The 23,415-nt window shown below is 42.8% G+C and overlaps 1 protein-coding gene across 2 annotated transcripts; it reads right to left on the bottom strand.

The window, feature by feature from the left end:
* Positions 1 to 858: 858 nt before the first annotated feature.
* LOC145400927 (uncharacterized) lies at positions 859 to 23,202 on the bottom strand. Of its 2 annotated transcripts, XM_080273289.1 has the most exons (6): positions 23,052 to 23,202; positions 21,739 to 21,901; positions 15,598 to 15,658; positions 13,264 to 13,438; positions 10,730 to 11,121; positions 859 to 929 (listed from the first exon to the last, which is right to left on the bottom strand). In XM_080273289.1, exons 1-5 carry the CDS (start codon positions 23,187 to 23,189, stop codon positions 10,771 to 10,773), a joined length of 888 nt encoding a protein of 295 aa, XP_080129415.1. In that variant the 5' UTR covers positions 23,190 to 23,202; the 3' UTR covers positions 859 to 929; positions 10,730 to 10,770. The 2 variants fall into 2 exon arrangements, with proteins under 2 accessions (XP_080129415.1, XP_080129414.1); XM_080273288.1 differs by lacking the exon at positions 859 to 929 and having other exon boundaries at positions 10,519 to 11,121.
* Positions 23,203 to 23,415: the final 213 nt, after the last annotated feature.

Raw genomic sequence — 23,415 nt, 5'->3', positions numbered from 1 at the left:
CTGGCGGCAGTATAAATCGCCTGGTGTCCAGGGGTTAAGGACTCGGGGCTGTTCGGCCAGACTGCCTAGGGAACAACAACAACAGCTACTACTATTACTGTATGTAATAATTAATATGTTTATTTATGCTCTTAGATCATCCTTCATTCACAAACCTTGAACTCAGTCATTGTATGTCCACAACATATATGGCTGTGCAATGGGAGGAGGTCCCTCAAGTGCAGGTGCAACCTCAACCTGTCTCTCAAAAGCTCCAGTGAGGGAGTCATGCATCCATATATGTCTTCTACTCAACCACCTCCTTCCCATATTAAACTTGGAAGTGTGTCACTTTAGCATCAGAATGACATCAGACAATTTTATTCAGCTAGGGAAATCTCTGCCACTCAAAAGATGAGCCCTTCCCACACCATTATCCACGAGAAAGGAAGGTGAGATCTAACAAGCTGCAAGTTATTATGAGGTTCACACTGAAACCCTATCAGCTTTTTCTTGCTTTAATCATTGTGGCTTAAGGAGAGGGGTGGGGCTCTTGAAAGTAGAATCACATGATGCATCACACTCTTTTGTTAACCTTGCTTAGATAAGATCTCCGATTTGTGTCAATGATGAAGATGTGGACCCCAAGTGGCGACCAGCACTTCAAATACCTGTCACATGAGAACTACTGGATGGATTTTAAATTTCTTTCTACCACTAGAAACTACAATCATTGCTTAATATTATGTCAGGAGCAAATAAAAGTAATTTTAAAATTACTCTATTCTACAAGTACAAAAAAAAAGGTGTTAAAAAATTACTTTGAAAATGTGAGGCTTATCTCACATATGTCAATTCCTGAGATGACTTTGGTTGCAGGGCCATGGAGGGGAAGGGTGAGGCTCCTCAAATGTCCAAGGGGCAGATTTTTAGGGCCAACCACTAAAGAGCTGTGTCGAGAAAAAAAGAAAAAGTTCAATTTTTTTTGTTGGCAAAAATCATAGTCTTTGTGCCTGTTGCCTAAAGGGTACCTTAATATGGACGGATCTGCAAGAAATATGGTACGCAGGTGCCCTTATCATCCTACAACACACTAACTAAAAAAGAAATTGGAGTTGGTTTGATGCAAAAAAAAATAAATTATGTAAACCCAATTTTCAGAGGGCCCTATCATTTATGGAAACTCTAAGGTGCTGGACATACATTTCAGGCAATCTGTGACCACAAAATTGGGTATGCACAAGGAATAAACCTTCCTGTAATGGAAAACAGTGTATCTTGTTCTTACCTCAAAAATCACAGGTGTCACGGGTGATCTTGTAGTGCCGAGGGCACATGTACTTCTTGCAGACAGCACAGGTGACCCTTGACTTGACGTTTGAGGACCTGGGGCACAGGTAACACCTCATCATCCTTCCCTCATCTTTTCCACTCTGCTGGCTCTGTAGCTATTTCTTCTACTGATAAAGCATAACTCTTCACTCAGACTTTCTCCTCTAATTCCACCATAGACGATTCTGGTGCTGTTCCTCCATCCCTTTCCCCCTCTGACTTCCTTATGGCTGACATTAAAATTTCTTCAGTTGAAGTATTTCCTGCCATCACTGGCCTCAATACTAACAAGGCATATGGGCTTGATGGGGTCCCTCCTGTTGTCTCAAGAACTGTGGTACTCTGCCTACACCCTGCCTAGGTAAACCCTTTCGTCTTTGTCAACTTACACCTTTCCTTCTTGCTGGAAGTTTGCTGTCACTCAGCCAGTCCCAAAGAAGGGTGACCATTCCCAACTCTCTAACTATCGCCCAGAGGGATTAATCCCCGAGCTAGACCTCATCAGATCATAATAGCTCTGGTAGGGTCACAGGAGAGCGCTACCTCTCCCAGCACAGCAGCCACCGGGCGGGGCGCAAACTCGCAACCTCACGATTACGAGCCCGACACCCTACCATTGAGCTACCACGCTTCCCTGACTGTCGCCCAATTGCTTTAACATCCTGTATTTCAAAAGTTTTCGAATCTATTCTGAAAACGAAAAATTAAAGCATCTTTCCTATCACAACCTTCTTTCTAATTGTCAATATGGGTTCCACAAGCGATGCTCCACTGGTGATCTTCTCAACTACCTTTCAGACTCCTGGTCATCCACCTTTCGGGACTTTCCATTGCACTTGACATCTCAAAGGCTTTCAAATGAGTCGGGCATAAATCATCAATTTCTAAACTACCCTTTTACGGTTTCTGCCCTTCTATCTGTGCCTTCATCTCTAGCTTCCTTTCTGGGTCGTTCTAAACAGCTGCTGTTGTAGACGGCCACCGTTCTTCTCTTAGGCTACGGCCACACCTAGCGCGACGAGCGGGGAGGTAGCGTCAAACGATGAGCGGCGAGGTAAGCGTCAACGCGATGCATGTCCAGATACGAAGCGGTTAGAGGCAACCTCGCGGGCGACAAATAGTCAGAAGCTGTTCATCGGTGCAGACATCCCATTGTCCAAGATGTCAAGAAAATTGTTCCTTACTGAAAATGTACATCTGAAACTAGATCATCTGCCTGTGAAGAGACCTTGGGTTCACGAATATAATGAGGAGAGAGATGAACGTAGTGAATTTTATCATGTGTACCAACAATCTCGGTTGTTTGATGATAAATTTCATGAGTTCTTACGTATGAGCCAAGGGACTTTTGATTTTTTGTTCACCAAAGTTGAAGTGAGGCAGGCCAAAGCCACAATGAACTACAGACAGCCCATCGCTCCTGAGCATTTTAGTTTATCAGTTACAAAAGTAATAGGGTATTTGTACACATAAAGGTAGGTGTGGGCGCTCACTATCCACTCACTCGATGTAGTGCTGCTTTCGGGTGCCTGCCCTTTCCTTTCTTCCTTCTTTCCTTCCTTCCTCTTCTGTCTATCTCTCCTTCATTCTTTCCCCTTCCTTCTGTGTATGGGTGACTCTACACTGAGTAACAATCCTAATGGTCTCTTGTACACCAGGAAACCATTTACTACGCTGGGTGGTAACCATATGACCAAATTATGGCACCTTAGTGGTTTAGTGGGTACTTAGGGAGCTCCAATCGGATTGAGCCGGTGCAAGTCTATATCCAAGGGATGGCTGGGGTTTATTGCTTACGAAATGCTACTCAGATGAGTGAGGCTGGTCACTCTCATCTTAAATGTCATTACCAACTTGCCTAGCCCCGGGCTCCTACGCTCCTCATGGGGCAACTCTGGATTTGATGTTGAATGAATAAAGTTTCAATGTCTAACTGATATTAATGTCTTTATTTGACGATATCTTAAAGATTATATATCATGTGATTAATTATTCTTGATTTTTCATGTATACTTTTTCACGATACCAGTTTCTATTGATTGCCTATAATGAAATATCCACTGGACATTTCACTATCTGCTAATTATATTTCATAGATTTCTGTACTGATAAATAACAAAATTTTCGATGTTCATTACATATATACGTACACAAATACTTTCAGTGTATACACTTATGTTTATTAGTTTTAAGCCTACATTGTAACAAAGTGAACTGAGCACTAAATACTAGTATGAATTCCAGACATTACTGGTTTTTGATAGGTTTTATAACAACAATGGAACAAACAATACTTAAGCAATCTTATGACAAAATAATGGCTCGATTATAACTTACAATCTGTATGCAGCTGTTCACAGATATCCTCCCAGTGTTTCTTTAACACTCCAGTATTTTTGTGGAGTGGATCAGTTGGATCCCACACAGCTCTCCTGTGGTATACGGCTCCAATAAGTTGTTCAGTGGACATAATTACCAAACCTAACCGCCCCAACATGCAGTACCAGCACGAATGAATGATGATGCAAATGCGTGGGTAGTGGGGATGTCGCTAGGCGGTGCGCGACATTTTGGAACATGCTGCATCGTGTAGCGACGAGCGGGGAGGGTGAGTGTGACGACAAACCTCCCCGCTCATTCAGTGTGGCAACCCACATAGAATTTAGTGTGTTTTATCGTGTCGCCTCATCCCTCCCCGCTCAAGTAGCCCCGCTCGTTGCGGTCGGTGTGGCCGCACCTTAGAGCTATCGATAGTCGTGTTCCTCAGGGCTCTGTCCTGTCACCAACTCTCTTCGTTTTATTCATCAATGGCCTTCTAAGCTGTGCATCTAACCTTATCCCCTCATACACTGATACTCCACCCTTCACCTTACCATTCGTTTCCCGTAGCGTCCATCTCAGCAGCTGCTTCAACAAACAAGGGATAAGGCAATGGCACACCTAAAATCTGACTTGGCTCATATCTGTGACCGGGGTAAAAAAAAAAAAAAAAAAAAAAAGTTTTTAACGCATCAAAAACTCATTTTTTTTTTTTTTTTTCATCTATCAAAGCGACACAATCTTCCACAAGAGTTTCCTCTAATTTTTAACAAGATCCAGCTCAATCCTGCATTATCTGTAAACATACTGTACACGGGGTTTCATTCTCTCGGGATTTATCATGGAAAGAACATATTACCTCTCTCGTAAAATCTGCTTCCAAGAGATTGGGTGTGCTAAGTCAACTCCGTACCTTGTTTACCTCTGCACAGTTGTGACTTCATAGTCCGGAGGAATTTCATTGAACCTCATTCCGAGACATATACAAAGTTTTATTGCATTTTTTGATACATTGGACCCTACTAATGAAAATAAAAAAGTTCACACAGTTGGCACACTTGAGCATTTTGTTTTTTCCAAAATGGCCGCCCCCCCAAAAAAGAAAAATTACAATATTTGATTACTATTGTCACTAGTTTTACTAATATTACATTATTTAATTGTAGAATTATTTCAAGAATTTCTAGGCATAAAGTATATTACATATGTGCAAATTGTGAAAAGATAAATTACTCAATTAATTATAATTGCTTATAAAAGGCACCAAATGTGATTACCGTACCCTGTTAGACTATCACCAGGTATTACCACGATATTTAATTTTCTTAACAAACTATACAGGGAATGGATGGAGAATTAGGTCTTTCTGTCAATAAACATTTTTAAATATTTAACATGTCTGTTCCAACAAACATATTTAAACCATAATCTTTTTCACGACTAAAATGTTCATATCCCTTATATCAGAATGTTAAACCAATTACACCCTTCAAAATTGATCAAAATACTTTACTTCAAAAATATACGTTGCTTATAAATATAAAAACACTGATAAACTAAACACATTTACAATTAATATATTAAGTGTCTGTCATTTCCATGTCCATACTTTTCTCTTCTTCAACTGACACTCTTGATTTACTTTGAGGAGTGTGGCAGTAAGTTCCATGGCATGCACAAAACAGTGAGCATGAAAGTTGTGCTGCAGCACTGCAACGGGCTGTTGAACATGGGGTGCGGGATTGACACCCACACTTTATTAGTTTTAGGATATCAAATGGTGCAGGAGAAACATCAGGTGGCAAGCCAATTGGAACCAACATGTTTGAATCAGGATCCTTGGTCCATCCATAATGAAGAGGGTTCATTTCTGGTGGCTCTGGATCAAGGGAGCTTCTCCAAATTGCTGCCTGTAAATGGGCTCTGCAAACATGTTCTTCAAATGCTTCTGTTGTTGGTGGCAAAGCTTTTAGCTCTGGTGCTGTGGTGAGCCGAAGATTGCCCATCTTTGATTGCCACACATCTTAAAGATGTCATGTTGTTTTCATTTGGAAAGCCATTACATGCTGCAATTAATTTTGTGACTTCAGCAGTAACATCAGTCAGTTCTTCTTGTTGCCACCCTAATCTAGTAAGTGTCTTCCCACTCTGTATTGCCTTTAACATTGCTCCTTTACCAATACTCCATAAATATGAAACTGTCACATCCTGTAAGAACATGGGCAGGTAACAGACTGTTGAGGACATCTTGATTTTGCCCAACTGTTGCTTTGATATTTGCACTTGATCGTGAAGGGCTTGTTCCAACCATTACCATATTGCAGGCAAGATTTTCTCGCTTATAAAAGTGGCATAGCAGGACAAATATGTCTGTGCCATAAGCAACAACTCTAATGCTGTGTCTTCCTGACCTTGCGAAATGGACAGCTTGCTGCACCACAACAACATCAGCTTCCTCATGTGTAGTGCGCAAGTCAGGCCTGCTTCTTCTGATTCCATTACAAAGCTCTACTGGTATTGGTTCCTTACCTGTAATCACAAGGTGTTTGTCATTGTGTGGCAGTAGATCAGTGTGCTCACACAGATACTCACAAACGAGATTAATCACCTGGGATTTATTGTGTGTAACAGATAAGCAGACCTTCTGTGGTGGCAGAGGTGTTGCCAGTGACAGTCTGTGGCATCTACTTGCTTCCTTCCCAGCTCTAGCTGCTCGTGTTGCCTCTTTTATGCTTCCACTGTGATATCTGTCAAAGACCAGACGTGTGTTTGCTGCTAAAAGACAATGACATATGTACTGCACAAACTTCGGTATATAATCTTCTATGACACCTTTGCTTGGCCATTTGACAACCCAGAGAATTGCACACCCATCAAGTATTATAGCATCAGCTGGGACCGTTCTGCGATCAGATACTTCCACTTGGATTTTGGCTTTCAGGGTGGCTTTAGAAGGTGACAGCCTTATAGTACCTGTCTTTTCCTGGAATATTGAGGGTGGAAATGCAGCCAACTCATAAGAGAGAACATCTCTCATGTTGATGTTCCTCGAGGTGTGAAGACAAAGCACTGTTGAATAGATCAATGTGGTATCATACACAGATATATTGTCCACTTTATTTTTTTTTTTTCTTGAAGTTGACATGAGCACAATTGGTCTTGTGAGTGGCTTGTGAAAACTCTGTGGCCATCCTTCCTCAAATGTTTTCATCATAGCTGCTCCCAATTCAACAGCCCTGTCAACACTGACATGCTCTGCACATATCCTACCTGTAACCACATTAATATGTCCAGGTGGATGGCACTTTCCTTTCAGTGGATCTATGCAGCTTTGAAGCTTCTGAATTTTTTCTCTGTCTACAGGTTCTTTTTCACTTTGTATCCTTGAAGGACCTTCTTCCTTATGGGTCATGACTGTGGATTGTGCGTTTCCATCAAGAATGGATACAACATCTTTTTTCAGTTGAGCGCAGATATGTAGTCCAAGAGCCCACCTTTTTAATGCTGTTGGTTGATGGGTTATTCCAATAATTCCTCCTGGACTATAGCCATAACGCATGAAAGTTGTCTCAATGTACTGGTCAGACCAGATGCCATTCCAGATGTCTGGTTGATGTCGCAATACAAGACCTCCGTCCATGAAGTCTTGAAGCACTTCATCAGGCAGTTTGCTCATAGAATTAAGGTAATACAAGGCATACCTCGCATAACTGGCATTACCACTAAAAAAGAATTTCTTCTATCAGCACCTGAAAATGATCATAAAAACTTAAAAATCGTTAAAATAAAATGTTACAATGTGTAGTTTACAGGTGATCATTTTGTTTAGTGCATGTTCTGATAGGAAAAGTTAATATTATTAGTGTATGAAGAAAATTAAAAACTGAAAAAGATAGCTAAACATGGTTTATTAGCATCATCATTCAGGTAGGTGGCCATATTGGATTTCGGCCTCCATTTTGAAACACTCATGTATGCCAGCTGGGTGCACTTTTTTTATTTTGATGGTTACATCCCAAGGTATCAGGAAATGCAATAAAACTTTGTATATGTCTCGGAACGAGGTTCACCCGAAAATGACCATTCTGACACCAGACTATTATACAACGGTTTGATTCGCCCCACTATGTAGAGTACAACTCTCATGTGTGAGGAAGCTCCCCACACACTGCTCTTCTCAATGAGGTGGAGTCAGAGGCTTTATGTCTCATTAACTCTCATCCTCTTACTGGCTCCCTTCAGTCTCTGTCTCTTCGCCACACTGTTGCATCTTCATCTCTTTCCTATCGGTGCTTCAATGGTCACTGCTCCTCTGAACTGTCTGCTTACATCCCTTCACCACTACGGCGGGCACGCAGCACCCGTCTAGCAACAAACTCTCATCCCTTTCTGTCCAACTCTCTAATGCAAGAGTTAACCGCCACTCCCAGTCCTTCATGTATGCAATAGGTCAACTCTGGAACCGTCTCTCTGTCTGTTTTTCCTACTGCCTACGATCTTCAGTCTTTCAAACAATGTGTTCAGGCATCTCGAAATGAATGGATCTTGAACTTGGCTTTTTTTTTTCTTCTTCCTCTTGAAGGGAGCATTTTGCAGGTCCCTGGCCTTTGATTCCTTCTTCCTCGCATAGAAAAAAAATAAATTCTGCTTAACCAAGAGATAGCAATTATAGTCACCTATTATAGTTCATCAGTTCAGCTGCTTTGACTGTTGTGGCGAAGGTTGTCATCTTTTCGTAGTTCATTTCCCATAGTTCAGTGACAGAATAAGACAGTATATCAGTAGTACTCTTCTATATTCTTGTCTCGGCATCTTGTTATAGCTCTTTACTGTATTCATGATGAACAGATAGCACTTTTAGTCCAGTTTTAAGTGCACAAAATATAGTTTCCACATGACCTGTGTGACTATTCGCCCAGTGTGTTAAGCCTAGTCACTCAGTTTTCACTAGCCCCGTTTTAAACACTGTTTACTCAGTGTGTAAGCTCACTAAACTGGCACACTCCCCCCGCCATGTTGTTATCTCATGACACCTACATATTCACGAATTTAGTCTTGGTGAATGGTTAAGGGTTTTGGCCACGATATTCATGAACACTTGTGGTCACCAGATAGTGTGCTGGATGATTACCCTCATTCAGTATAATAACATCACTTTTTACACCCGCGCTCGTAAAGCAAAATGTTCTGATCAGAGCGCGCCCGCGCGTTTGTGTGTGTGTGTGTGTGTAACAATATAATGCAAGCTGTTCTTTATCTGATTTCAGCCAAACTTGGTACTTGCTGGAAAAGTTAAAGGATGACAATGAATAAACCTATTGATAACAATAGCTCAAAGATCAAGGTCACAGGGCTAGGTTAAAGTTTGTCCTTACAAAGTCAGCTTACAGTTTGTATCCATTTTAGACCAAACTTGGAAAATGGGCTGAGGGTAAAACAGGAACGAAGGGATTCAATTTGGATAACAGCCTGTCATTTTTTTTTTCTTTTTTATGTGTCCGACTCTGGGCATAGGCTTCACAGCCTGCTATCAAGGCCCAGCAGTCTTCCTACATACCATACACCTCTACATGTCACCACTTCGGCGCTAACACCCACCGTCCATATTGAATACATGCTAGGGCTGTCTCATACAGAACTGGTGTATTGTTATTAGCGGGGGTATTTTTACGACATGTCGGCGGGTCTTCTGGTAGATCAGTAAAGCCTGATTTAATGAAATTCAAATCCCTAAACTGTTCCCTGCCCCAGCCGGGATTCGAACCTGGGTCCGCTAGGACTGCAGGCCACCTCTCTACCGATTGAGCCATATGTCAGTGTCACTGGGCAAAGTTTGACCCATATATCTGGGTTTGAATAAAATAATGCAGATTTAATTTCATTTGAACCAAACTTCGTGGACTGGTTGAGGATCATCCAAGGGGTTAACCTGTTGTTTTTTTTTTTAAACAAAGGAAGGTCAAAGGCCAGGATTACAGAGATGATTAACTCAGTTTTTATTTAATATTAATTAAACTGGTGGAATGCTTAAAGGTTAGGCAAAAATAAAATTCAATTTTGGGAACATTCAATCAAAGGTCAAGATCACAGCGTAGGGACAGATCCAGCACTGTAGAGAAGAGGGATGCATGATTACATGCTGAGGTATTACGAAATTCCCCCAAACCTGCTACCAAATCTCTCTTTCCACAGAAGTGATTCCATTATCACATTTATTTAAAACGTTTATTGCACATATTTTGGCTAATAACATTGTTCTTTTATTACAAGTGATCATTTCCCTGCGGAAAATAAGGGAGTCCTATGTCCCCCATTCCTCCATGCCCTCTTCCCCCCTCCCCCTCCCCGGACAAAGACGTGCCTGCAGGGTAAAGTTCGAACCGTGTATAGATGTGAACAAAATAATTAACATTTTTGATCTCACATGTATCAAACCTAGTTGATGAGATAGGGGTCACCCAGGACATTTTTTCCCCTGTCATTAATCATATCTGCAGAAATAAAAATAAAAAAAATTATATCTATTCATCCCTGATTAGCTGCTGTAGCTGGAAAATATACAAATCAAAAAGTCCCAATACTAACCCCTTCCATTTCATGTTATTCCTTTCAGTTCGCAGCCGTCTTTTTTACTGTGGTTTTTACCGTGTTTCAGAAACTTTGCAGTAAAGTTATAAAAATTCTCTCTCTCTCTCTCTCTCTCTCCTAAACTCTTTTTTTTTCCTTCTTCTACGCCTCAAGTTCATCTCACCAAACAATTCCCTTCAGTTATCTACATCTGTCCAAACTGTAGCATCTGTTTCATGAATCCACATATCTTCCCTCTCATCCAGTACCTTTATTATCGTCTGTATCTGTCTAAACCCGTATCCTCATATGCCCGAGGACTTTAAATTTTGTTCCAGCCAGTGTCTATTTTCTTCAACTTAGGAGACACCCTCGCTGTGGAGGGGTTAATGGAGATTATCCCACTCTCCCAGTTCGAAAATCTCCTAAGCTGAATATAACCGTCTGGAAACAGTAAGAATAAACTACACAACACATCATGGGCTTCCAAGGGTAAATAGCTAGTCTTTAAGTTACGAACTATTTCATCAACCTTTTTGAAGCATCCACTTGCTTCGACTGGTCTCGACAATACTAGGATGATGCTTTCTCCAGCGTGGCCAGTCTCTGAACGGCCAGGTATACTTTGGCGGGCGGGATGTTGGGGAAGTGTTGCTGGATTGTGGTCGCCAGGTCCTTCTCGCTAATTTTGGTCTTTTCTGCGTTGTCCTCCGGTCCCAGAAGCAAACTATAGTTCACTACAGCCACCATCACTTGCCTTCCACTGTCACCCCCCTCCCTCGGGAATCTGACGGCTCGAAGGCAGTTGAGAAACCTTGCATCGTCCCTCATGTACTCTGCTTCCAAGTAGGGGTAGAAAACATCGAAGTCAACTGGGGTGAGGTTGAACTCGAACATGTTGCACCATTCTCCGTTCTCTTCATTCTGTTATAGGTTGAAAAGTAGTTATGAAGTTGCTTTGAACCTCTTAAGTGCAATGACGTACTTTTAGTTTATTTCTTCTACCAACAGACGACTTTATTCCGTATTTAGAGATGACCCCATGTCTTGAGCGGGGTAATGAAAAAATTTTGTATGATGGTAATGGAAATTAAATGCAAAATAGGGTAATGAAAAAAATGTATGATAGTACTGAGAATTAAATGCAAAATATTGTCATCGTGGCGAAGAGGCAAGCTGCCTGCTCGAATGTAAATATTATGAAGGCAGGGTCAGGACTCAAACATATTTAAGTCACTATTATGATGGCAGAGTCAGCACTCAAACATACTTGTTAAGTCACTAATTATTATGAAGGCAGAGTCAGGACTCAAACATACTTGTTGAGAAGTCGCTAACGGATCTGACCTATTACGTATTCTGGCTTGAAAGTCAACTCTCAGAACCAATAAAAGCTTAAGCGTATTTTTTTACTGTACTAAATTTTACCTTTACTCAACCGTCAGTTTTAAGAATATTTCCTCAAACATTATTTTCCTCCATAGCGTAAGAGAATAGCATGTTGCATTTCAGGCAACGTACAGAATATACAGTATGTTTTTGTCTGCGCCACGCAAGCAAGCTATATGAAAGCGGCGTCTGCATTTTTCCTGTTATTTTGCCTGCAGATTTATATTTTTTATTAAACTACTGACACGCCCATACTGACCAACCTACATAGCCCATTTTAATTGCTTGAATTACCTCAGTCCAGCATCACCGGTCCATTAGATACCATCCCCGCAATTCCCACCTTTTTTAATTCTGCCCTCTCCCGCCCCATCCCTCCCCACACACACATCGACCACCGACAACACTGCCCCTTTCCCTTCATTCCTCTCACAGGGTACAGTCATCCCGCCCTGCCTCATCACCCATCACCATCTTAGCCTATCCCATCCCCCCTGTTCTGACCATCCCACCCATTTTTGGTTCCGCCTTTGACTTTCATCTTCCGTCCTATCTACAACGCTAGTCTTTACTAGAGACCCTCACACACTTCATCATGTCCCTCACACACTTCCCTCCACCTGCGATGTACTGAATCACAAATGCCTCGACTATCAAACGCCCTGCATTACCCATATTCACTAGATACACTATTCTTATTCCATGGTAGCCCACGACTCACCATCATCTCAGCTCATTCCGTCCACTCTTTTCCATCCACCCACTCCAATTCCTTTCTGATGCAGCAATTGTCATAGCAATGACAAGATCGGTAACAAGCCGATTTACAACTAAAGCATATGACGGACATCCTCTAATAATCACGTCACATGTCACTGCTGCTTCGGGTTGGGTGGAATCATATGACATGCCCCTCTTGCAAAATAGACCCTTACAACATAGCCCACATTATGGACCACTGCGCAGGACATGCCACACTAATACGATGACACATCACTGGTGTAGGGAACCTATGGGACGGTCCCAAAGGAACAGTTGCCTACCTGCGATCGACGGGTCTGCTGTGCCAGGCATGACCTGGGTTGAGCAACAACAACTTCTAGACAACTTTAACTTAGAAGTTTTCGAACTGCAGTGGGTGGATACAACCTTTATTAACTCATTCATTATAAAGGGTCTTTCCCAAGATGCATAAAATAGTATGGAAGCAGGAATAAAATGCTAAAAATTATCATCGTAGTGAAGAGATTAACCCTTTCAGTGCTACTGCAATGCAGCATAACAGTTGTTTGAAAGATTGGAATTTCGCTGTTGTAATGCAGAATAACAGCTGTCAGATAGATAAGAATGTCTTTATTCCTCCAGACAATTGTACTCAGGTTTGGAGAGACTTTTCAGACTAAAGTGGTTACACATTTTCCTAATTAACCCTTTCACTATAAGATGACCCTTATGTGTTGCGGGGACGGCTCAGTCTGCTGATGTGGGTGTGGATGTGGCGGTGTAAGTACGAAATGAATAAATGATACAAGTTAGATACTGATAACGCTGACTAAGCCGTCCCCACAACACACAAGAAAACACCTGACATAATGGAAAAGGAGAGTTGTATATTAGCCATCCTGTATTATGAAACTTCCAGTGTTGCTTAGAATGTAACCTTGACTTTCATCTCACCTTAGGTTGGGTGTGATCGACGATGTAAAAGACAATGTGCACGATGTCGCCTTGTTTCTGGAAGCGGTACTTGTCTCCGACGTGGCAGTACTCCGCCGGAAGGTCCGCCAGGGCCACCGCTTCCTGCAGAGGATACCCACCACCGACGTCTATGATGTGCGCGTCACCGGGGAACCTGCATCACCGTGAGTCATCCTTTTAGCCGGTCACACTCGTAGTTTAAGTTTGTTCCCCCCCCCCCTTGTCTCTGTTCACTGAGCGGTACAAAATGGTACCTGGAGTCTTGCAAGTCGTATTTTAGTGAAAGATTGGAACTAGGAACTACTGTATACTATTTTCATTCTAATTTGGGACAGATTTTCTCCTTTTACAGCTTTTTCATGTAACTCACTGACTGAAAAAAGGCTACGTTACAGCTCTAAACCCCTTTTTTTTGCTCTTCATGACTAGCGCTATTTTCTAGGATTAATAAATTGTTACATCTCGGCATTTGTGAAGGAGAGATGGTAATTTTAGGCCAAGTTAAATTAAAAAGCGTATTGTCACCATTTACCACACAATCACCACTCACCACACTCACAAGTTATCACACAATGTCACCAATCACCACCCCTCCGCCAGTCATCACAATCTCAATCATTACACCGTCACCATTCACCAGTCACCGCACACCACACAAACAGACAATCTTAATACCTAACTGACAAATATATGTGCTACATCCCACTTTCTACTGGGTATTAATTTTGTTAGTTATAAACATAAGGTATGGACACTGACCAATGTATGCCACCTTACAGGACAAATTCAGCAGCCAGGGAAATAAGAAGCCGGTCGCGATCTTCGTCAAACTAAATTTCAAAAATGACCAAAAAAAAGTGTGGGGTTTGATAGTACGCTGTGGCCGATGTTGCTGCCTCCATGCGGTACTGGGGGAGACTAAATGACTGAATGGCTACTGAGGGAGAGAAAACTGTATAAGGTAACCGAAAAAGATGGCCAGCATTTCAAAGTATACTAGCTTGGCATAAAAGAGATGCATATACAGTAGCGGTGACTGTTTCAGAAGGCTCTGCAGCTCTCTACATTTAACCTTAAATACCCGGAGACGAAGGTTAGTGTCGTGCTGGAGGTGCGTGCCGATACAGTGATTGTGCAGTGTCATTTGTTTTACGCCTCCTCTCCTCACTTCCACCTCTATTCACTACGCAGACCATTAACCCCTATCTTGTTAGGGGTTTTCCTCAAATGGAGATAATAGGCCGCGAGAAACTACCGTAATAGTCTCTTTTTTTTTTTTTTTTTTTTTTTAATGGAAGAAGAAACCAAAAGCAACGAGCCCGCAAACTGTTCCTTCCAAGAGAAAAACAAAATGCAAGAGAGAGCCAAATTCAAGATCCGACCATTTCGAGAGGCCTGGACACACTGCGTTTGAAAGACTGGAGATCATAGGAAGCAGGAAATACAGACCGAGGGACAGTTCCAGAGTTGACCTGTTGCATAAATGAAGGACTGGGAGTAACGGTTAACTCTTGCATTAGAGAGTCGGACAGAAAAGGGATGAGAGTTTGCTCCTCGACGGGTGCTACGCGCCCGTCGTAGAGGTGGAGGAATGCATCCAAACAGTTCAGAGGAGCAGTGACCATTGAAGTATCGATAGAAAGGAGATAAAGATGCAACAGTGCGGCGAAGAGACAGAGGTTGAAGGGAGTCATTAAGAGGAGGAGAGTTAATAAGACGAAAGGCCTTTGACTCCACCTTACTGAGAAGAGCTGTATGTGGGGAACCTCCCCACACATGAGAATTGAATTCCACACAGGGGTGGATAAAACCCGTGTATAGAGTCAATAATTGTGTAGGGGTAAAGAAGGAATGGAGTCGGCTTAGCACACCCAATCTCTTGGAAGCAGATTTTACAAGAGATGTAATATGACCTTTCCAAGACAAGTCCCGAGTAAATGAAACCCCAAGCATGTTCAAGGATGATGCATGATTAAGCTGAATATTATTAAACATTAGTGGGTACACCTGTGGGTGGTGAGGCAAAGATGATCAATGCACGCTCGGAAATCATGAACATATGTAAAGGTTTGCATTTATAGATTCATGTGCTTATGAGTATTACAAGGAGAAACTGTAAAAGATATACTGGTGTGATGAGCAAGGATAATGATCGTAAGAAAAAAAAGTGGGGGGGGGATTTAGTATTATATTTTCAAGGCAGTATAGAAAATGTACCGGAGTGAATAGCAACGATGATGAACGTTATTCACACACTCCGTTATTGAGAGAGAGAGAGAGAGAGAGAGAGAGAGAGAGAGGGGGGAGCCTTACCTGAGATCCTTGAGAAGAATAACTGGGTGGGTGTTGGGATTGCTGGAGACTAGGTGAGTCCCTGTGGAAAGTGGTAATCTATCAGCAGCACCATAATTATTGTCAGTTTCATCTAAATCATCATCATCGTCTTAACAAAAACAACAATCATCATTATCATCATCATCATCATATTAACAACAAAACACCCGTAATAATAATAATAATAATAATAATAATAATAATAATAATAATCGTATCGTTCATTAAGGTTCTATCATGTTTGCATGCGTCGACCCTGGTCGCCTAATCACGACTCTCAACGCTGACTGATCCCTGGCAGCCTGCCTATTCAGTCCGTCTTCACGTTTTATGTACCCGACAAATAATAATTCTAATGATAGCAGCAACAGCAGTAGTAATAGTAGTGATGGTGGTGGTGGTAGTAGTCATCATCATCATCATCATCATCCGGACCTCCTTTCCCACCCTAGGGCAGGGTGAGGGATTAATCCCCGAGCTAGACCTCATCAGATCATATAGCCCTGCTAGGGTTACAGGAGAGCGCTACCCCTCCCAGCACGGGAGCCACCGGGCGGGGCGCGAACTCGCAATCTCATGATTACAAGCCCGACACCCTTCCACTGAGCTACCGCGCTCCCCGGGCAGGGTGAGGAGTATCAATAATAATACTAATGCTAGCAGCAGCAGCAGCAGTGGCGGCAGCGAAGGTGGTGGTAGTAATCATCATCATCATCATCCAGACCTCCTTTCCCACCCTAGGGCAGGGTGAGCAGCAACGTCCAGACAGACCAAGTTTGCCCAGTCCAGTGGGCCATGCTTCCAGTCACTCATCATTCAAGCCCCCGGGATCCTGGTTCTATCTGATACGCCAGAAACATTCACCACATTCTGTAGCTTCACATAAACGTATCCGATAGAGTCAATCCAAACGCTGTCACGTTAAAAAGGGTGCCAAATCCCTGATCATGCACTTTTTCTCACAGCATTCATCCAGCCAGCTCGATCTCGTCAGTCCCCGAGCCTCACCAACTTCCATACTTCTCTTCCTTACACACTAATCCACCATATACCACCTTCTCCTTGGCCTACCTCGCCTCCTCTCTCCTTCAAATTCGCTCAGATATACCTTTTTTCACCACTCTATTGTTATCCATTCTCTCCACATGACCAAACCATCTCAGTACGCTCTCTTCGATTCTGGCGTCCACAGACATCCTCACTCCGTATCCACGGACTTCCTCACTCTGTATCTTTCACAAATCTCATTGTTTCGTATCCTATCCACTCTGTACTCCGCACACATTCCTCAGCTGTCCCACCTCCACTGCTCTCACTCTCTGACTTTTCATTTTCATGCCACACCATAGTGTCACATCCATATGTCCATATATTAGAGTTGGCACAAACACTCCTTCATGTAAGCCTCGCGCAGCTGCAACACTCAAGCCTTTGTTTCTTATCAAGGCCTTCATAGCACCAGCTACTTTTCTTCCTTGTGTCACTCTACTTTCCACTTCTTGCGCACATTTTCCTCTTTTCTATCACTGTACCTAGGTATTTGAACTCTCTCACCAATTTCAGTCTCTCTCTCCATTCACTGTAACATCACACAGTGAAGTTACCTTCTGTCTCAATTACCATTACTTTACTGTCTTCTACATTTACTCTCAAGGCACGAAGCTCACAGATTTCAGCAAAACTACACTAGTCTACCAGGTTCTTGTCCGGTATTTGCAGGTAACACTGCATCAAAAGAATACAACAAATTTGAGATGTTCCATCCATCACCATTCATTACCACCGTCATCCCTCTCTCCACTGCTCGTGTTTTTACTTCTCTCATCAGTCCATCCATACTGTATATATGTTGATCAACCATGGGGACATCACACAACCTTGTTGCACTGTCACACTGATCGTGAACCATTCATTTAGATGCCCATTTACCCTTACACATGCCTCACTCTTGACGGCACCTAGCAGGTTACCATCCACACCGTACATGCGCAAAACTTTCCACAATCCTTCTCTGTCTACTTTGTTGTAAGCTTTTTACAGATCCATAAATGCCATTAACACCTTATTGTTCTTCTCACAAGCCTCCTCCACAATGTCTTACTGCAAATATTTGGTCCACACTTCCTCTGCCACTCTTAAAGCCACCCTGTCCATCACTCACTAGGACTTCTGGTATCTCTCTTACCTTCTCTATAATAATTCTTCCATTTACCTTCCCTACAACACTCAATACACTTATGCCACGATAATTCTTGCACTCATCTCGCTCACTTTTATTTCTGTACTGGGGTACAATCACTGCCTTTTCCACTCTACTGCCACAGTTTCACTCTTCAATGCCTTCTTACATATCTCCAACATGCGCTTCATTCCACTCTCTCCATACACTTAAGCATCTCTGCATACACCTCATCAACCCCAGTTGTTTTCCCTTTTTTCAGCCACTTCAAGGAGTTCTTCACCTGTACGATTGTCATGTTTCAGCACTGCATTCCTTCTCTGCACACCCCCAAAATCAATCATGTTTACAGCCACTTTGCTTTCTCTATTACCAATCATCAGGCTTACAAAATATTCTTTCCATCTGGTCCTTACTTCATCCCCCTGGGTTAATAATCTACCATGTACATCCTTCACACATTCACATTTCTTTCCGTTGTCACTTCTTCATTTCCGCACCTCTTTCCAGAATGACTTTTAAGTTTCAGAGTAATTTGCGTTCATTTTTCTTCCTAGATCATCATTTACCTCCTCCTTTTTCCTCTTCACTAGTCTCTTTACGTGCTTCTTCCTCTCAATATATTCAGTTCTTATTTCAACCGAACCCCTGTTCTGTACGCACTCTAGCCACTTCTTCCTCTTTTCTCCACTGCTCTCTTAACCTCTTCATCCCATCATGCCATACCTTTCTTCTTTGTTGTTACTCTTGCCACACCACACACTGCCTTAGCATTCGTAACTAAGCAGTCACTATATGCATTTCACTGGCTGTCCAGATCAATTTCATTCCAGTTCACTGGTTCCAACTCCTCTACTTTGGTCCTGTATTCATCTGCAACTTCTTTGATCCTCAGCATCTCAAATGACTGCTCCTCTCTCTCCTGGTCCACTCCACTCCTCTCACCTTGATCTTGCATACCACAATCGTATGATCTGACAGACCTCCATATCATCCTATCACGGCCCTTGTATCAGCAACCATTCCCAGCATCAACTTCTCTACGTGCACATAATCAATGAGGCTCCTTTCAACACAATCTCCGTTCCCTCTATACCATGTATATTTATGTGCATCTCTGTGTTTGAAATACGAGTAACAAATGCACAACCTCCTTTCCCAACACATGTCCTTCAGTTGCTTCCCATTATCATTTTCTCCTGGTCCTCCATTGCAATCCATTATGTCATCCTCAAGAGCAGTGCCTACTCTTCATCTATTACGATCACTTTATAGCTCCTGGGCATTTCTCCCATTGCTTCATCCAGCTCATCCCAAAACATGTCTTTCTCTCTCACTCCTGTCATCACATGCTGTATGCGCTACAATGACTGCCACTTTCACTTTCTCAAACTTGAACTTGACATACAAAACATCTCAAGGTGACACATTTCTAATCTCTCATTCATCAACAAGGCAACTCCTTCCATCCATCATCCTCCCCCATTCATGCCCGAGCTTACACATTTCACACCCTCCCTCTCCACTTCATGCCCTTTCATCTTGGTTTCACACAATGGCATCACAGTATATCTCACACTCTTTAACACATTCACCACTCTCACCATCTTGCTCTCCACATTCACACCTCTCACATTCCACATGGCCGTATGAATCTGCCCATCCGGACAAAAACCCGTTATGTGATTACCACCCAGCGTGGTAAATGGTTTCCTGGGTACAGGAAACCATTTGGCTTGTGTAAAGACCATAAGGAATCCCGGCACTGAGTGAATGATGGGCACCCCCACCTACCTACCTATCTATCTATAGCCAAGACTCCCTAATCCCACAAAGGGTAGCCGCAGACAAAACCACTCCAAGACGCTCTGTCACCCAACATTTGACTACTCTACCCCAAACTCACTCCCCCCCTCCCTCATGTACCTCTCAACTCCATCCTTCCACCTCATCCTTGGTCTTCCCCTCCCTGCACCACACCTAAATACACCCTCTTAGTCTTTCATTCTCCATTCTCTCCACATCTCCAAACCACCTCAGTATATTTCTCCGAATCTTCTCATCTACATCCATCCTGTATGTATATATATATATATATATATATATATATATAGATAGATAGATATAGATATATATATAGATATAGATATATAGATATAGATATAGATATATAGATATAGATATAGATAGATATAGATATATAGATAGATAGATAGATACAGTAATCACTCTAATATCCGGACGCCCAATATCCGAACATCCCCACTACCCGGACATAATCGTCCTGGGATCCTATATTCCCAAAATGGTCCGAAAACCCCAAAAAATAAAAAATAAAACCGATTTTTTTTCCCGTCCGTTTCATACTGTACTTTTTTCCATACTATACTTACCTCATTTCACTCTTTAATGTCCTTTATTGGTGTGAATAGGGTGTTAGGAGCTATGCATGTGCAGCAGGAAGGTGTTTTTCTGAGTTAGGCTAGGCTCAACCGGTAGAGACGTGGCGTGCGGTCCTAACGGACCCAGGTTCAAATCCCGGCTGGGGCAGGGAACGAGCATCTTGCTCTCAGTACATTCAATTCTTATTTCAACTGAACACCTGTTCTGTAACCACTCTAGCCACTTCTTCCTCTTTTCCTCCACTGCTCTCTTAACCTCTTCATTCCACCATGCCGCACCTTTCTTCTTTGTTGTTACTTCTGCCACACCACACACCGCTTTAGCATTCCTAACTATGCAATCCGTATATGCATTCCACAGGCTGTCCAGATCCCTTTCATTTCAATTCACTTATTTCAACTCCTTTCCTACTTTTGGTCCTGTATTCATCTGGCATTTCTTTGATCCTCAGCTTCTCGACTTTCAGTCTTTCTCCCTGGCTGCTCTTCTCCTGGTCCACCTTACTCCTTTCAGCTTGATCTTGCATACCACAATCATATGATCTGACAGACCTCCTTATCATCCTCTCACGGCCCTCGCATCTGCAACCGTCACCAGCATCGACGTAATCAATCAGGCTCCTTTCAACACGATCCCCGTTCCCTCTATACCATGTATATGTATGTGCATCTTTGTGTTTGAAATACGAGTTACAAATACACAACCTCCTTTCCTGACATATCCTTCAGTTGCTTCCCAATATCATTTTCTCCTGGTACTCCATTACAACCCATTATGTCATCCTCAGGACCAGTGCCTACTCTTCCAGTCATATCGCCCATTACGATCACTTCATAGCTCCTGGGCATTTCTCCCACTGCTTCATCCAGTTCTTCCCAAAACCTGTCTTACTCTCTCTCTCTGTCTCTCACTCCTGTCATCACACGATGCATACGCTACAATCACTGCCACTTTCACCTTCTCAGACTTGAACTTGACATACATACATCTCGAGCTGACCCATTTGTAATCTCTCATTCCACTCTGCCACAACTCATTCATCAACAAAGCAGCTCCTTCCTTGCATCTTCCTCGCCCATTCATGTCCCATTTTACACATTTCACACCCTCCTACTCCTCCACTTCATACTCTTTCATCTTTGTTTCACACAATGCCATCACGGCATATCTCGTACTCTTGAACACGTTCACCACTTCCACCCTCTTGCTCTCCTCATTTGCACCTCTCACATTCCGCATGGTCATGTGAATCTGCCCATTTGGTTGGGGCTCTGGACAGATATTGGGCTCTCCGAGGCTCTCCGAAACGTCTGCCATGATTAAGTGATTTTAGATAGGGGAATCTGGGGGATATTTAACCCAGCCAGACACCTCGGTTATATGGTTACCACCCAGCGTACTAAATGGTTTCCTGGATACAGGAAACCATTTGGCTTGTCACTCTGTGTAGAGACTATAAGGCATCCCTACAATGAGTGAGTGGATGATGGGCGCCCTCACCTACTTCTACTAAATCATTAACATGCTACCCATCTAACCTTGTAGTATATCAGCGTGCAGCCCGAGTCCCTTCAGCAGTAAACACATGAAGGCGTTGAGTGAGAAGCACAGTCCTCCCTCTAGACTCAGCCCCGCCTCCACCACCTCCTGCAGGTTGGGTACTTTGCGCTCACCCGCACGCGTCGCCATCAGGCTCACCGTCTGTCACAAGTTACACATTAAGGGCATAAGGAGCTCCTTTTTATTTGTGATTTATTATCCACATTTCACCTTGATGTTCTTTTTCATATTAATTATATGTTTTTATGATCGACATTGGTTTCCCAGTAACAGTTACGAGGGTAAAACCGTATTATGTGCGAAATACATCGCTACTAAGGCTCCCGTCACTCAGAATACTTCCCCCTCCTCCTTCCTCCCAACAGCATCAAGATTACTGTCTGATTTATTCATGTTTCTGTTCGATGAAATGTATTCAGCCACCTCCAGTAACACCTTTAACAGTCTAACCTTAAAGGCTCTTTTGTTTTTATTCTTACTGCCGTCAGAGGCATATCTCAGTTCTAAAGAGACACCATATCCTACCTTTCCTTGCGGTGAAGAGTTAAAGCATTGTGCCAAAACACATTCAACATTCGCCACTCACCCAAAACCCGATAAGAGCTCCACTCGTCCTCACAAATCCCCATCATGCTCAGGATCCACACCTGATCACGCTCACCGTCCCTCACACACCAACACCCAGGCTTTACCCGTCCGGTTGTTCTGTGTTTCATTTTAACTCACTGTTTCCAACCCACGGCACATGTACCCCTCCAAGAGCCTCTTCAGGTGCGGTCCTGTCCTTTTGCCTTTTAGCAATTCAGGGAAGTCACACCGCGCCACACGGCATCACCTTCCCACACCACACCACACCTATTGTAGAGCATATACTGAATGGTTCCTAAGTTCCACCACGTGCTACTTTTGTATATGTTTCTTCTGTTTTCTTGACCAGCTTTTGGAAAGATAAATACCCTTGAACACGATGGCGACTTCTCTTATTTCTTCTTGTTACCATGAAACAAATTTATTTCTCATAAAAGACTGATCTACTTGAGAGTATGATCTGTTAGAACTGTTATATCAGGAAGTGTGATCTGTCTGGATGAAGTGTAATCTGCCTGGAAGTGGGATGCAAGTAAGTGTGATCTGCCAGGAAATGTGCAGACTGGGCGTATGACCTACGTACAGTATATGCATTATGCAACTATGGCATGGGCCTAATAGGAAGTATGACCTCTGTGGAAATATTAACAATTATCTATTATGAACTGTTTGATGGTATGACTTGCTGGGAGTATGACCTCACCTGGAAGGGCACATGCTCGGAGAAGCCGCGTATGAGAGCGTTGATGCATGCCAGAGGGTCTTTCGTCAGTTGATTTCGCCCATCCACCACATCCACCTTCTCCAGGAATTGTAAGGCATCGTGGAAACTCACTGTCATCACCACAATCTTATTTCCTGCCAAGTGCCTTACATAGTAAGTAGGGAGGTAGGTAGATAGATTGGTAGACAGATAGCTAAACTGATTAACTGACAGAGCGATAAATGAGACCAAAAGGAAGGCCTCGTTCCATTCCACTGTCATCACTACCCTACTATCACCTATCACCAAGTACCTTATACTGTAGACAGATAGGCCCAAAAGATCTCGTTTCGTCCCATTGCCA

The sequence above is a fragment of the Coenobita brevimanus genome, chromosome 54 (genome assembly GCF_032717465.1).
Source record: "Coenobita brevimanus isolate Jiangsu-jjx chromosome 54, ASM3271746v2, whole genome shotgun sequence".
NCBI lineage: Eukaryota > Metazoa > Arthropoda > Malacostraca > Decapoda > Coenobitidae > Coenobita > Coenobita brevimanus.
Note: the sequence above shows the minus strand (reverse complement) of the source record. Positions and strands in the feature narration are given on the sequence as shown.